Source organism: Vipera berus (assembly GCF_964194415.1).
Source record: "Vipera berus genome assembly, chromosome: 3".
Classification (NCBI taxonomy): domain Eukaryota; kingdom Metazoa; phylum Chordata; class Lepidosauria; order Squamata; family Viperidae; genus Vipera; species Vipera berus.
The window spans coordinates 202,795,598-202,810,436 of NC_138204.1; the positions used below are offsets into that span (position 1 = coordinate 202,795,598).

The following is a 14,839-nucleotide window of genomic DNA, read 5'->3' on the forward strand; positions in this document are numbered from 1 at the left end:
TGGGGAATTCTGGAAGTTGAAGACCACACGTCTTAAAATGGTCAACATTGAGAAAAACTGATGTAGATGAACTTGGAATAGATGGAATTACTACAGCCCATGTCCATGATTGTTCATTTCACAGAGTTGTATCTAGTGTGCTCATGTTACCCTGGAGTAAATTGCATTCATTTTTGTGGGTTTATAGTAAACACCTATGAGATTATATTATTAATCACATCTCTATTAATATCAATGGGACATTAGAATTATTTAAGTCATCTTCCAGAAGCTGGCATTCTTCTGATTGGTAAGATTGCAGTTTCCATCCACCCTTACACCCTTACATGCTGACTGAGAATACTGGATGAAAATTTTTTGAGATGAGATGTTGGGTTAATATGTGACTAACCTAACTTTAGATCCAGCTAATGTGTTTAAAAGCTTGGGAAGTACGGAATTACTTTTCAGTTCCCAAACTTGGGTCTTCGGATTGAAAAATGATGTTCAAATTCCTTTTAGTTTCATTTCCTCTGTGTGAATTTTATTTTATTTTTTAAAAAAATCACTTTCACTAACATTGATTTAAAGTTGCTGTGGTTTGTGAATCTTTTGGTTTTGTTTTAGTGGCATTCCTGTATCATTTAAACATTTCTGGGTAAGACAGGAAGCAAGAATACTGGATCATGGTTACCAATCTGCTACATGATTGAGTACCTTTGAAAGTATCTTTGATTATGTCATGTATTCCCAGCCAGATTTGTTACCTTGTTCCAAGATATCAATATCAATAGCATTTAGACTTATATACTGCTTCATAGTGCTTTACAGCACTCTCTGATAGGTTTACAGAGTCAGCTTAATTGCCCCCAACAATCTGGGTCCTCATTTTACCGACCTCAGAAGGATGGAAGGATGAGTCAAGCTTGAACCAATCTGGATCGAATTCCAGACTGTGGGCAGAGCCTGCAATACTGCACTCTAACCACTTCACCACCATAGCTCTCAAAGATCCTCACAGATTTTTTTTTGCTAAAACAGAGATTATGGGATTTATTCATCTTTCAGGAAATATATTCTGTTTTGTAATATTGTAATATTGTACTATCCAAAGCACCTGAAGGCAGGACAAGAAGCAATGGATGGAAACTAACCAAGGAGAGAAGCAATCTAGAACTAAGGAGAAACTTCCTCGCAGTGAGAACAATTAATCAGTAGAATGACTTCCCTCTAGAAGTTGTCAGTACTCCGACACTGGAGGCTTTTAAGAAGAGATTGGACAACACTTTGTCTGAAATGGTATAGGGTTTCCTGCTTGAGCAGGGGGTTTGGACTAGAAGACCTCCAAGGTCCCTTCCTACTCTATTATTCTGTTATGTCTGGGAGGGGAAAACAATTGCACATATCTATCCCTTTGGCCTTCATGGGGCAGAACCTCCTTCAGTACAACCCATACTGAATAAAAAGAGCTGTGCATAATGACTTGGAGAAAAGAATTCCCAGAAGTAGGAGGAGCACTCTGCAGGTGTAACAAATAATAGAATTATTGGAAGGAAACTGGGAAAATAGACATGGGAAGCTACAGTTCTGGTTGTTTCATCAGATGGACTGTTTTGTCCCATGCTTACTGAACAGAGAGCAAAGGATGAGATTCTTATGAAAAGCAACACTTGGTGGGTTGCTGTAGAAGACCTTTTTAGACGTTTCTCTCACCGTTTTTCTATCCCTCTAAACTGACAATTTGCTTTTTCCAAATAAAATGAAAGCAAGTCACACATGTTTATAATATACTGTAATAGAAATAGCCATCCATCCATTGAAAAATACAGAAATTAAGTTTTATTCTTTAAAAAAACACAGAGCATCCATTTTCACATTGTGGGCAATGGTGTTTTTGTTTTTAAACCTTTTATTTTAAAGTAACAATTCTTCAACACCTATTTAGAAAAGGGGCTGTAAGTGGGATGGGAAGAAAAGATTTTTGGCAGTAATATAAAATACGAGAGCTTTTTTAAAAAAAATGGTGTAAAAGGTAAACAAAGACAAATTATTACAATGATATAAAAATACAACTGGGTCATCCACTTAGAAAAAATGACTTTGGAATTGCATTTGGCAGTTTCACACACACACACACACACACACACACACACACACACACACACACACACAAACACGTAACATCATTCTAAAAAAATCACAGAACAATGCAAAGACGTTTATAAATTATGGTTGCAAGGGTCATCAAATCCTTTGCCTGTGTCTCCAAAATTCCCTTTCTTCTGTGTCTGTCCATATCAGGGTGACTAATGAGGTATATAGGACATTAACACTTTCGGACATACGCATGATAGAAGAAAGTGCATTTTCAGAGACCACCCACAGGAATGGGTTGAATCCATGATTTTTCTCCTCCTCCCCCTACCCAAAAAAAAGGCACAATCACATTTTTACTTTTTTTGTGTGTTTTTTTTTTCTTTTGCTTTGGCATGCTTCGTTAATGTTCAAGTCCAAGCAGCAGTAATCCTTTTCCCTTAGCGATGTCAAATTCAGTGCCACCAACTCTGAAAAGGTTTATTTTCATGTCCCTTGGGGAAAAAAAAACTTTGCTAAGGGCAGCAAAAAATGAAACAACAACAACAATAAAATGTCCATGCTGGTGAAATCACACATCAAGCACCATATCGTATTGTTGTTCCTTCTTCCGCCGGCCACATTTAGTGATAAGAGCCAAATATAAAGTCAAAAGCATTACCCAGTAGCAGGCGTAAAGTATTGTGCCAATGATCAGCACTGTCTGTTTTGATTCAGAAAATGGCTTTCTAGATTCCTTGTATATTGTGAAAATAACCCCGCCTAGAAGGATTGTAAACCAAACAGACACGGGAATGAGTCCTATGAAATTGACCACAATAGTTTTTCTGCCGGATGTGCCCCATCCTGCCTTGTTTATGGTGGCTATTGCAAACATCTTGGCTGGAAGTAAACTTGACATGTACAACACTGAGTAAAGGGACATAAACACCATGACGATGTTCCCTCTAAGGCAGCTCGCAAAGGAAGACTTGATGAGGCCAACAAGTTGAACAGTCAACAAGAAGAGAAGGATGTTCCACAGTTTTCCCCGGTAAAAAAGTTGTATAACAGTGGCAATGAGAAAAAACGGAAAGAACCCTGTGATGACTGCCTCGTAGGTCATCCACAAGTGATGCTTGTGGAACCACATGGCATTGTACAGCCATTCACGGAAATAGGACTTACTCCAACGGGTCTGCTGGTTCAACCATCTGAGATATTCAATAGGTGTTTCCGTAAGGCACTTTGATCGAGCGGTGTACTTTGTCGCATAGCCCAGGCTCAGGACTCTGTTGGTGAGATGTCGATCGTCTCCAAAGCTACACTGGGATCCCATGAATTCTTGATTATACCAATCTTCCACGAATTCATGGAGTAAGGAGTTCCTGTACATCCCTAAGGGTCCACTGATACACTGTACACAGCCAAAGTAGGACTGGCATGCTCTTTCAATATTAAATGCCATCCAGTACCTGACACTGCTGAGAAAGGAGATCCATGAATCGTACTTGTTCAAAATCTGCAAGAGAAGGTTAAAAATTAGTTCCTGAGATAAAGACAACAAGGATAGCCTTGACATAAAGCTGTCAATGTTTTTTTTTTAATATTGTACTATGGAAGGTTCCCCATTTATTGTTTACATTCACCAGCTCTTATATGCATAAGAATAACCTCTGTACAATAATATTTCTCAAGATCTTAGGATGTCCCAAAAATTGTTATTGCTTTTGCTGCCCTAGTAGTAAATTAAGCTAAGAGTTTCAAAGACCCAATATTTTAGTTTGGATAGATTTCTTTGCTTTACTTTTTGTCATTATTCTGACTGAGAGTTCAAATCCAATCTTCAGTAATTCATCAGACCAATAACCACTGTCTTAATATTTAATATGTATTTGACAGATTTCTATGTCACCTGTTCTGATGGACAGGTAGTTCTTGGTTTATGATCATAATGGAGCCTGCCCACTAATTCTAATCTCACAAAACTAGCTAGGGGCTCATTGAGCCAGTCACTCTGACATAGGAAAGAGACCTGGACAAACCAGTTCTGAAATCTTGCCAGGTAAACTGCAGAGACTTGTCGAAGCAGCCGTGAAGAGTCAAGACGTACATGAAAGCACCAAAAAACAAAAATGCCGTATTAAAGTCAGAACAATTACTATATTCACCTGTACATCTCCTCCAACACCACCAACCATCGGATCTTCTTCTAAAACCTTCACCATTTCCACCGAAGATGCTGGATCGAGCATCGTGTCTGAATCGCATACCTGTCCATAAAAGAAAAAAAGCATAAAAAAATTAAGAAAGAGACCAGGGTAGGTTTGTTGAAAAGTAGAACTATAAGCAATTACATAGTTAAATAATAATGCTTGCCTGTTGATGATATCTTCTCACTGGATTTCCCGAGAAATCTCATAATGCTTAAATCCAATACTGAGCAATTGTTTAGCAATGAATTGGAAATGCAGAATAGGTGTACCACAATGTAAAATGTACCACAGTGCCTTTAAAATATTGGCCAAAGAGACTTGTGAATTTGATGGTAAATTTGAAGAAACAAATTTCTGCGGGGTGCTTGCCTTATATGGAGATATAGTCTGCTATCCCATCCCCCTGAAAGTTCAGTTGGTTTTTTTGCACTTAATTTGGATCTCTAAAAAACCACCCAAAGGAAATTATATTGCTTGTTCTTTGCAAGCAGTGTTAAACACAAAGTAGCAGGCATATCTTTTCAATGAGCTATAATTCATTACAGATATTCCTCAACTTATGGTCACAATTGAGACCAAAATTTTAGTTGCTAAGAGTGTTAAGTGAGTTTTGCCCCATTTTTTTGCCACCATTATTAAGTGAATCACTGTAGTTGTGATGATAGTGGGCAGGACAAGAAGCAATGGATGGAAACTAATCAAGGAGAGAAGCAACCTAGAACTAAGAGGGAATTTCCTGACAGTGAAAACAATTAATCATTGGAATGACTTGCCTCCAGAAGTTGTGGGTGCTCCAACACTGGAGGCTTTTAAGAAGAGACTGGACAACAATTTGTCTGAAATGGTATAGGGTTTCCTGCTTGAACAGAGGGTTGGACTAGAAGACCTCCAACGTCCCTTCCAACTCTGTTACTCTATTATTCTGTTATTATTCTTTCCCATTGACTTTGCTTATCAGAAGGACACAAAAGGTGTTCACACGACCTGAGACACTGCAAGTCCTAAATATGAACCAGTTGCCAAGCATCTGAATGTTGATCACATGACCATGGGGATGCTGCAATGCTTGTAAGTGTGAAAAATAGTCGCAAGCGCCATTGTAACTTTGAACGGCCACTAAACGGATGGCTGTATGTCAAGGTCTCATCACCATCCTCACCATTTTAGCCATTGTCCATCTACTGCAGGATGAAGGCCTCTTCTGCATGTTTTTCACCCAATATAGTCCTAAGCTTTGTTTTGCCAATTGGGCCCACAATACTTGCTGATGTTGTCGACCCATTTTGTTTTAGGTCTCTTTTGTGGATGCTTTTGTCAAGTGGGATCCGTTCTATGACTGCCTTGGACCACCTGCCATCAGTTCTTCTTGCTATGTGACTGTTCTGTACCAGCCTGCTACCGGCCTTGCAGAAAAGGCAACCCCTTTACAGACGGCAAGAGGCTGGAATACATCTGCCAAATTTATTACAAAAACAAACAAGACACGAACCAAGATACCGGAGCTTTGAAACACTATCTGAGCGGTTGCTTTCAGCAAACCAGCCCTCCCCACACAAGTCCTTTATAAAGAGTTCAGGGCGTGGCTTCTCTCTCCCTCCTTCCGAGAAGCCCCATTGCCTTCCTCTGTTTACTCCTACTTGACTGCCTCCTGCGTCGGGCGTCCTTGAACAGGGCCAGCTGTGGGTCATCTTCATCCACGTTGTCAGGCTCACACAGCTGGGTCTCCACCAGGTAGGAGGGGCCTGGCTGGGGGCTCTGCGGAGCCTCAAAGCCATCATCAGCAAGTTCTTCAACACCCCCCTCCTCCCCCTCATCTGAGTCATCCGACCCAACTGCCGAACCCACAGGCTGACCCTGAATCACAACAGTGACCATCCTATTTCTATTTCATTTCTTTTACTCTCTTGATGATATTGTATACATTCGTTTGTTCCCTAATCCATGTGCTGGTCTTTCTATCTTGTCTTGTAATACTGAGCATGTATCTTTCCATGGCTCTTTGCGCCACTCATAGCTTTTGTATTGATTATGAGGTTAGTGTCCATGTTTCACTGGCATATGTTAAAGCAGGTAGCATACTCTGATCAAAAACTTTTCTCTTCAGGCATAGGGGGAGTTTGTCCTTGAAAATTATGCTTAGCCTTGCAAATGCCTGCCAACCACATTTAACACATCATTCAATTTCCTGTATTGTATCACCTTCCATTGAGATCCATTGGCCAAAGTGTATGCAGTGGTTCTTCTCCACAGTGAATTTTTTTCTTTCTTTGGTGAACAAAGGTTATCTTATCTTGTCTTGTCTTATCTTATCTCATCTTATAACTTATACAGAACAGGGTAAAGAAACACAAGTTGGTGGGTGCTTTGCACTGTTCCTGATCTTGCTCGAGAGAGAGAGAGAGAGAGAGAGAGAGAAAAGATTGAATTTGGTGCCCCAGTTCAAATGTTTCCCACTGTCCTAAGGGGGAATGAATGATGAGTGAGCTTACAGATGCTTAAAAAAAAAATATTGGCAGAGGATCTGGGAAGAAATATGATAGCCCTTTTTGCTCACAGAAGGTTTAGCTATTCTTGTGAAATATATACCTTGGATGCCACCATCCAGCTCTCTTTGAACTCACAATTCATGGGGCTCCACACTTCTAAACATTAATAAAAGTCTGTTTCACTCTTATGTTTAGAGTGCATGTTATTTTATTTCCTGATTATATGCTCATGTTTTCAATGGACTGGGAAGGGGTAATATTTTTAGTCTTCTTAAAATGTGAAATAGATAGCTCTTTTGAGCATGGTTGTTGTGAATACAACTAGTATTTGTGTTGTATATACAGCACACTTTGCATCACTTGGTTTTAAAAAAAAGATTTAGTGGCTATGTGAAATTTGGTTTATTTTTAATCTTGCTGGAGGTATGTGTGTGTTAAAGTGCTATGTAAACCCAACTTCTCTGGCTGGTTTATGGTTTACAGTACTGTGTAAACTGAGAGAATGGGTTAATTCAGTAAGCAAGCAGATTTGTGAACACATTCTATGTACTGTTGCAATTTTGACTTTAGTCCATGGTTTTCTGGAGGATCTATGCGCATATCAGTATAGTGTAAATGGCATTACTCTTATCTCTTCTATGTCCAGCCCTAAAAATGCACAAAACACTTTTGAATTTAAAGTTTTGAGTTCAAAACAGTCCATTCTAAGCTTAAAACCAAAACAGTTGTTTTAGATTCAAGAAGGGTTATCTTGAGCATTTTGGTTGAACATCAGAGGGCCTGTTTCAAGCTCAAGAATTTTCTTGCACCCCTTAACAATACCTTATCTCTTCTATAGATTTGAGGCATTCCTGACAATTATCTACTTCATGTGCTGCTTCCAGCATACTCAACAGACTCCATTGGTGTTCAAATTTATAAAGGAGGAATTTCATAAAAAAGGGATATTTCAAAGATCAAGGCAGAATAAAGAAAAGGGAGAAAAATATTTTTATTTTCAGAGCAAGCCAGACCTTCAATATTTTTAGAGAATCCATTCAGGAACTGAATGCAACTTAAGGCAATTTAAGATAATTAAAAGAATATGCACAATATTGGACATGCTAATTAAGTCAGTAAGATTAAACTCAAAATTAAAATCAGTTATTAAAATCAGCCTTCTTCCTTTGGAAGAACATTGGATAAACTTTCAATACACAAATGAAGGTGTCCAAAAGTTTCAGATTTTGAAAAAAAAGAGAGAATATAATGTTTTCAAGCCAAGCAAACACTGCTTCTACTTTCCTAATAGGGCCTCAATGCCTGTGATTCATCATGATCAAATCATTAAAGTTAGACGAAACCTAGTGACTCATGGGGAGAAAACATCACACATGTAAAATAATAAAATAAAATTGAAATTATATCTGAATTCTAAATTATGGAGTTATTGCCAAATTTAGTAGTAAGAGCAGTTTAAAATTGAAGATAATGGCTAAGAAAGATGGATGTCCATCCTTCTCCCGGATGTTTAGCTGCCATCTCTGGGCTGCTTTAATTTGGATTTCTGCATTACAAAGGGGCTTGAATGACCTCTAGAATTCTGCCACCATTTCTGTATTTATTAATGGTCACATGTGGCCATAACGCAACTCAATGTTTTGCTTCAACCCACTTTCTTCTGGATTTCTAGTACCTGTCCTCTCTGGCTAACCCAATAATCTTGCTTCCCATGGCTAGGTTGCTGAGTGTGACCAGCTGAAAACCCCACTAATTTTGCTGCTCTCCTCCCCATCCCTTGCAGAAGAGTCATCTAGATGAGCAACTGTGTTTTTCTTGGACACTAACAATGGGTCCATGACTTTCAGGATGATGAGTACCCATTCTGTCTCTTTTGTTGCCCCATAGCACTTGCTGCTGGCAGTGACCACCTCATTTTGCCCAGCAATAGGGCCAGCTTATCAGAGAATTTTATAGCTAGCGTTCAAATGGAGTCAGAGACCCTGACATGGACTTGTAGTTTTATATAAATAAATATATTTTATAACTATATACACAGGAAACTAAATAGTCGGGCAAACAAGAATATCATCAGGTAAATCAACACAGCAGGAACATCATGAGGTAAAAGCACACAGAGGAAAAAGGTGGGAAACAAGGAAACTCCCCCTTTTCACTGAGCAACTAATCACAGCTCAGATTCCCTCATGCAGTGGCCAGTTCTCTTCAACCAGTTTGTTGTAACTGTGTGTTCTTACTCATTGTCCAATCTTTCCGGCTATTAAATTAAAAATGTTAACACAGCTCTTGTGGGTCACCAAAAAAAAAAAAGATAATGCAGAAAATCTGTCCACATCTCTGTACCATCTAGACATGTAAGAGGGTATCAAGAATATGAATACCCTGGTGATTAATACAAGTAACTTGCATGAGTGAAATATAGTTTGGGGGATAGGCTTTCCCCCAACATCACCACCCAATTCATTTTTAGGGGGTAATGCATGGGTGGAGATGTCTACTAGACATAGCCCAGCTGACGGATAATCCCTGCCTAAAGCTTGCACTTTAGAATTGGGGAGTTGGCCTGGTCTAATTCATTTTTAAGAGAACAGTATCAACCAAGGCTTTAAAGACAAAGCTTTTGCCTTGAGTGAGGTAATGCAGCTGTGGAGGCTGAAGCCCAAGAACTTGGCTGAAGGACTAGTCTTGTTTGTATTTCTAAGCTTCCCCCCACCTTCCTGACCCAACCCGCTTTCCCTCCCTGCTTCTTAAAAAGTTTTAATAGGACTACAAACTTTCCACTTTCATAGACGCTGCCAAACCTTTGAGATTCTCTTTTGAGACGTAAGACCATATGTTCACATAAGAGGGCCTCTGAGATGCTCACAGAATGAACTAAGCCTTCAGTTCCTAGCTGGGATCATTGTTATCTTTTTTTTAAAAAAAGAAATGAGCTTGATGATTTTTTTTTCTTTGGGAAAAAGAGAAGACAATAGAAAAAAACTTTTAAAGGAAGACAGAGAGAAATGTAGTCTTAATATTAGATAACATTGGCCTGGAATCTTAGGTGTTTTATCAGCCAGATTTGATAGCCTATCTTGGATCACACGTTTAGCTCATCTGCCGGCTTGATCTAGTAGTTAAGGCACTAGCCTAGAAACCAGGAGAGGGTGAGTTCTAGTCCAGGGCTTTTCAACCAGTGGTACAGGTACCACCTGTGGTACATTGGCACCTGGCAGGTGGTACACGACCATCCTAGAAAAGTAGCAGCGGGGGAGGGGAATGAGCTGAACCGGTGGCAGCACTGCACAAGCCTGAGCAAGAGATGGCTGGAGCTGCAGGGCTGTCAGGGCTCAGCAGAACCACCAGGATCAGCGCCAGGCTCCAGCTGGAGCTCGGCGCTGATCCTGGCGCTTCTGATGAGCCCAGAAGAAGCGCCGATCAGCTGGAATGTTGCAGCATTTCCAGGGTCTTGTGATTTACATTCAGATGCTTGGCAACTGATTCATATTTATGATGGTCACAGTGTCCCAGGGTCAGGTAAAGTGACCAAAACCTGCTGCAACCACCTAGCAGAGGGGGGGGGAATAAAAACCAAACACCTCCCCCACCCCATCCCCACTGCCAATCCTCAACAGAAATGCTCACAACAAGGAAAAAAGTGATGAAGTACAGGTAGCCCTCGACTTACAATAGTTCACTTAGTGACTGTTCAAAGTTGCTCGGCTGGGGCTTGGGGGCACTTTTTTCATTGCCTTTGTAACTTTGAACAGTCACTAAGTGAACTATTGTAAGTCGAGGACTACCTGTACTTCATCACTTTTTTCCTCTTTTTTTTTTGGTCATCCAAGTTTTTGACACCTTGCTAGGCAACTGGTGGTACTTGGATGTTGCCATATCCTAAAAGTGGTACAATGGGTAAAAAGGTTGAAAAGCCCTGTTCTTGTCCCACCTTAGGCCTGAAGGCTAGCTAGGTGACTTTGGACAAATCACCAGAAGACTGTGAGTTCTAGTCCTGCCTTAGTCATGAAAGCCAACTGGATGACTTTGGATCAGTTACTCTCTCAGACCAACCAACCTCACAGGATTGTTGTTGTGTGGAAAATAAGGGGAAGTAGTATTAGATATGTTCACCAGCTTCAGTTACATATCAAAATAAAAAAGGTGGAGTATAAATAAATACAAATAAATAAAATATATAAACTATCCTCTGTTGCTCTGTGGTGCATCTGAACTTCCATGTGTGATAGCAGACCAAAGGTCTGAGAGAAATCAAATATCAGGAAAAAAATACTTTGCTAACTCAGCCTAAAGTCCCACCTATTCAAACCACTGTATTTCCACAGTGGCCAATCAGATGTTTTCTGAGAAGCCAAAAAGTGAGAAATGAGCATAATAACTTCCTCCTGCTTGTGTTCTCAGCAGTAAATATTGAGAAGTACACTTCTATGCAAACAGAAGAAATGGTAATTACAGGCAAAGTAGTAATTACAAAAGCAAACTGGAATCTTGACATACTAAGGTTCTTGAAGTAAGTTCTTTTCTCCCATCTCCTATAACAATATTGAGGGTATTTTTCTTAAAAGGTGACTCCTAATATTACATGTAATGTCTAATGATGGTGATTTCAGTCTAAAAAATAGGATCCAAATTTATAAATGTGGTCAGGTTGTTATACAGGTAGTCCTCAACTTACAATTGTAACTGAATCTGCCTATCATGGTCGTAAAATGGGTCAGTCATATGTCCAACTTTTTTTGCAGCAGTTGTTAATTGGATCAGTATGATTGCTAAGAGAACTGATGGTTTGCTATGGGTGCAGTTTTGCCAAAAATTGGAAATAAGTGTTGGTTTTCAGCAAAACTGCTATAAAATGCAGTCACATTTCCGTGGGATACAACAAACAACCATGAATGCAGCCATGTTACCAAGTGCCAGAAGTTTGGTTGTGTGACTGAGGGAAGGGGTAAATGAATCCAGGTCATAATTAACCCCTTTGAACTTTGAATCCAGGTCATAATTAACCCCAAGACAGGTCTACTGTAAGTCAAAGATTACCTGTAGGCAGGTTGTTTGGTAGGCATATTTTTCACTATGTTGACTACATACTACTTGTAGTTGGGCATAGTTTTGCTATGTTAACAGTATACTACCTATGATAAAATTCTGTTCTTTCTTCTTAATAGTTTTTTAGCTTTAAACTGACCAGCCAGCAGAAGGCAGCCTCAAACCAAATACTGCATCCGTACAGACCACAATTATTGTGAAGTATTTATGACCTCATGGCCACATACGGGTCCCCCTAAATATTGGTGCAATCCTCAAGAATCCTCAAACATTAAATTGCCATATTTAGTCTGAAGAGGAAAATTATTAAGCCCACAGCCAGAAAATAATAATATTGTCTCTGATGAGTTGTAATTCAGTGCCACTGCATTGCAATTGAAATGAAATCAAATTTAGTTTGGCTCTGCCTACCTCCACTACATGCCCCTACTACATCAAATGATACTTAGGAACCAAGTGCAATGTTTAATGCAGAAAGATACCTGCATACCTGGTTTAGTAAGTTAACCATTTGGGGTTGAATTCCTACAATGCTAAACCATAGGAGTCCCTGCCGATTTTACTCATCTCGGTTTCAAGGCCACTGAGCCAGCATTGTCAGAAGACATTTCCATGGCCATGAAGTCAGCATGACATCATGGAGCACTGTTACCTTTCCACTGAAGTGGTACCTATTCATATTTGCATGCTTTCGAACTGCTAGGTTGGAAGGAGCTGGGGCAAAGGCGGAAGCTCACTCTGTCATGTGGCACTCAGATCTCGAATTTGGGTTGCCAGCTTTCCAGGCAACAAGCCACAGTGTCTTAACCTCTGAGCCACTAAGCAATAAAGCATCATTAATAAACTGCTCTGGCTGACTTTGCACTGCATGTTACCTTAGCACCCATATTATAACAACCCATATTATAGCCTAGTTGAATTGGGTGAACTCAACTGATAAGGCCAATGGAAAAGGAGAGTAGTCTGCTTTTTCTGCTGATAGAATACAGGTAGTCCTTGACTTACAACAGCTCATTTAGTGACCGTGCAAAGTTACAACATCCCTGAAAAAAATGACTTATGACTGTTTTTCACCCTTCCAACCGTTGCAGCATGCCCTTGGTCATGTGATTAAAATTTGGACGCTTGGCAACTGGTTCATATTTATGACGGTTGCAGTGTCCTGGGATGATGTGATCATCTTTTGCAACATTCTGAAAAGCAAAGTCAATGAGAAAGCCAGATTCACTTAACTGTGTTACTAACTTGATAGCTGCAGTGATTCACTTAACAACTGTGACAAGAAATGTTGTAAAATGGGGCAAAACTCACTTAACAAATATCTCACTTAGCAGCATAAATTTTGGGCTCAGTTGTGGTTGTAAGTCAAGGACTACCTGTACTTAGCTGCTGGCTGTAGCAGAGGTTAGTGATACGCAGCCATGTCTGACAATATTTAAGCTTTAAGAACAACCAAGGAATCATCTTTGCAATATGGCTATCAACACAAACAGATGGTTTGGGTAGAAGTTCTTTAGATGAAAAACCCACTAAAACAAACCAGAGTTTATTCACAGTGCCCCAGGTTCTGTTGAGGTCTATGCCAACTTAGCAATGGAAGGCAATCAAATCCAGGCAACTACAGGCAGAAACGCTTCCCTGACCACAGTCCATTGCATGCTGTCTAGAACAGGGAATAATACAGCTTGTGAGACACCTGGTAGAGATGTGTCCCTTTTTGCTACCCCAAAAAAGTTCATCAGGGAAGCTGCTGGGGCTATGTGGAATCAGATGCCCCAGGGTCTCTTTCTAGATCAATTAATTATCATCACAGAACTTGATGGCAAGCTTTCACCCTCCCCATTTGAGCCCTCATCACTGTCATTATGTACCATCTGATCATCTTAACTATTTCAAAAGTCCAGCTTTTTCAACGGCTCTGCTGTTTCCCAATGGAGAGAGAAAGAGGCACACTGTTTGCATAAGGGGCAGGATGGGTTGGGTTGCAAGCAGCTCAAAATATACAAGACTGGCTTTCTTGGGACGCCTGTTTTATTTGGCACTGAAGGAGAATGTTTTAGACCTACCTGTACATAATCCACGCTTCTCCCCAGTGCTTTGAAGGCTGTGTACATGACTTCTCTTTTTCCACCCCATTTTTGCATGATGCAGACACTCTTGTTGGACAGGACCAGCTGAGTGACGTGTTGCATGCTTTCTCTATGGGACTCTTCAGTCTCGTTGGGACCTCTCTGATGAAAGTTATTCCTCCAGATGTAAGTGGCAGATTTATCCCTGCCCATGATTTCACTAAAAATGTCCATCATGTAAACATCATCTTCAGAATTCCCATCGATTACCATAATCAACTTAATTCCAGGGTAGGTGAGCCTCTTCACGGAAAGTAAACATTTCTTTAAGTAGTCTGGGTCTTCTTGATAGGCAGCAATGCAAAGGGCAACAGTTTTGTTCAGCTTGATTGGCGTCTCAAGAGATCGGCGCATTTTACGGTGCTCGAGAAAGGCAAATAAGCTTTGGATGATAAGGTGGGATGCCAAAATAGCACCATAGAGTCCAAAGGAGAAATAATAGTTGTCTGTTTGGATAAACTGGTAGCCCACAATATAAGCAGCTGAAATTCCAAGCAGAAGAGATACTCCAAATAGGGTTGTTCCAAGAATTCTCAAGATACATATAAACCTCTCACAATGCATCTGTAAAAACCAAAACGAGAGTTATAATTTCTGCTCTAGGACTTAATACAAGCACTAAGCGGGTTACTTAGTAAAACAACTGAGGGATCAGCTTACCACTTTACAGTTTAGGATGGAAATTGTTGACCTGAAGACCAAGAATCTAAGAATACTCGTTAGAGTATTTATTAAAAGGAGGCTTAATGTTACAAGTTTTCCAATGAGGAGTCTGCTTACAAGTCTCTCTCTCTCTCTCTCTCTCTCTCTCTCTCTCTCTCTCTCTCTCTCTCTCTCTCTCTCTCTCTCTCTCTCTCTCTCTCTCTCTCTCTCTCTCTCTCTCTCTCTCTCTCTCTCACACACACACACA

The 14,839-nt window shown here is 40.1% G+C and overlaps 1 protein-coding gene across 1 annotated transcript; it reads right to left on the bottom strand.

Annotated features, from left to right (window-relative positions):
• Positions 1 to 2,644: 2,644 nt before the first annotated feature.
• On the bottom strand, positions 2,645 to 14,493 carry HAS2 (hyaluronan synthase 2; the record flags this gene model as incomplete). The annotated part of the gene is made up of 3 exons (XM_081324899.1): positions 2,645 to 3,574; positions 4,224 to 4,325; positions 13,867 to 14,493. 3 exons carry the CDS (start codon positions 14,491 to 14,493, stop codon positions 2,645 to 2,647), a joined length of 1,659 nt encoding a protein of 552 aa, XP_081181025.1.
• Positions 14,494 to 14,839: the final 346 nt, after the last annotated feature.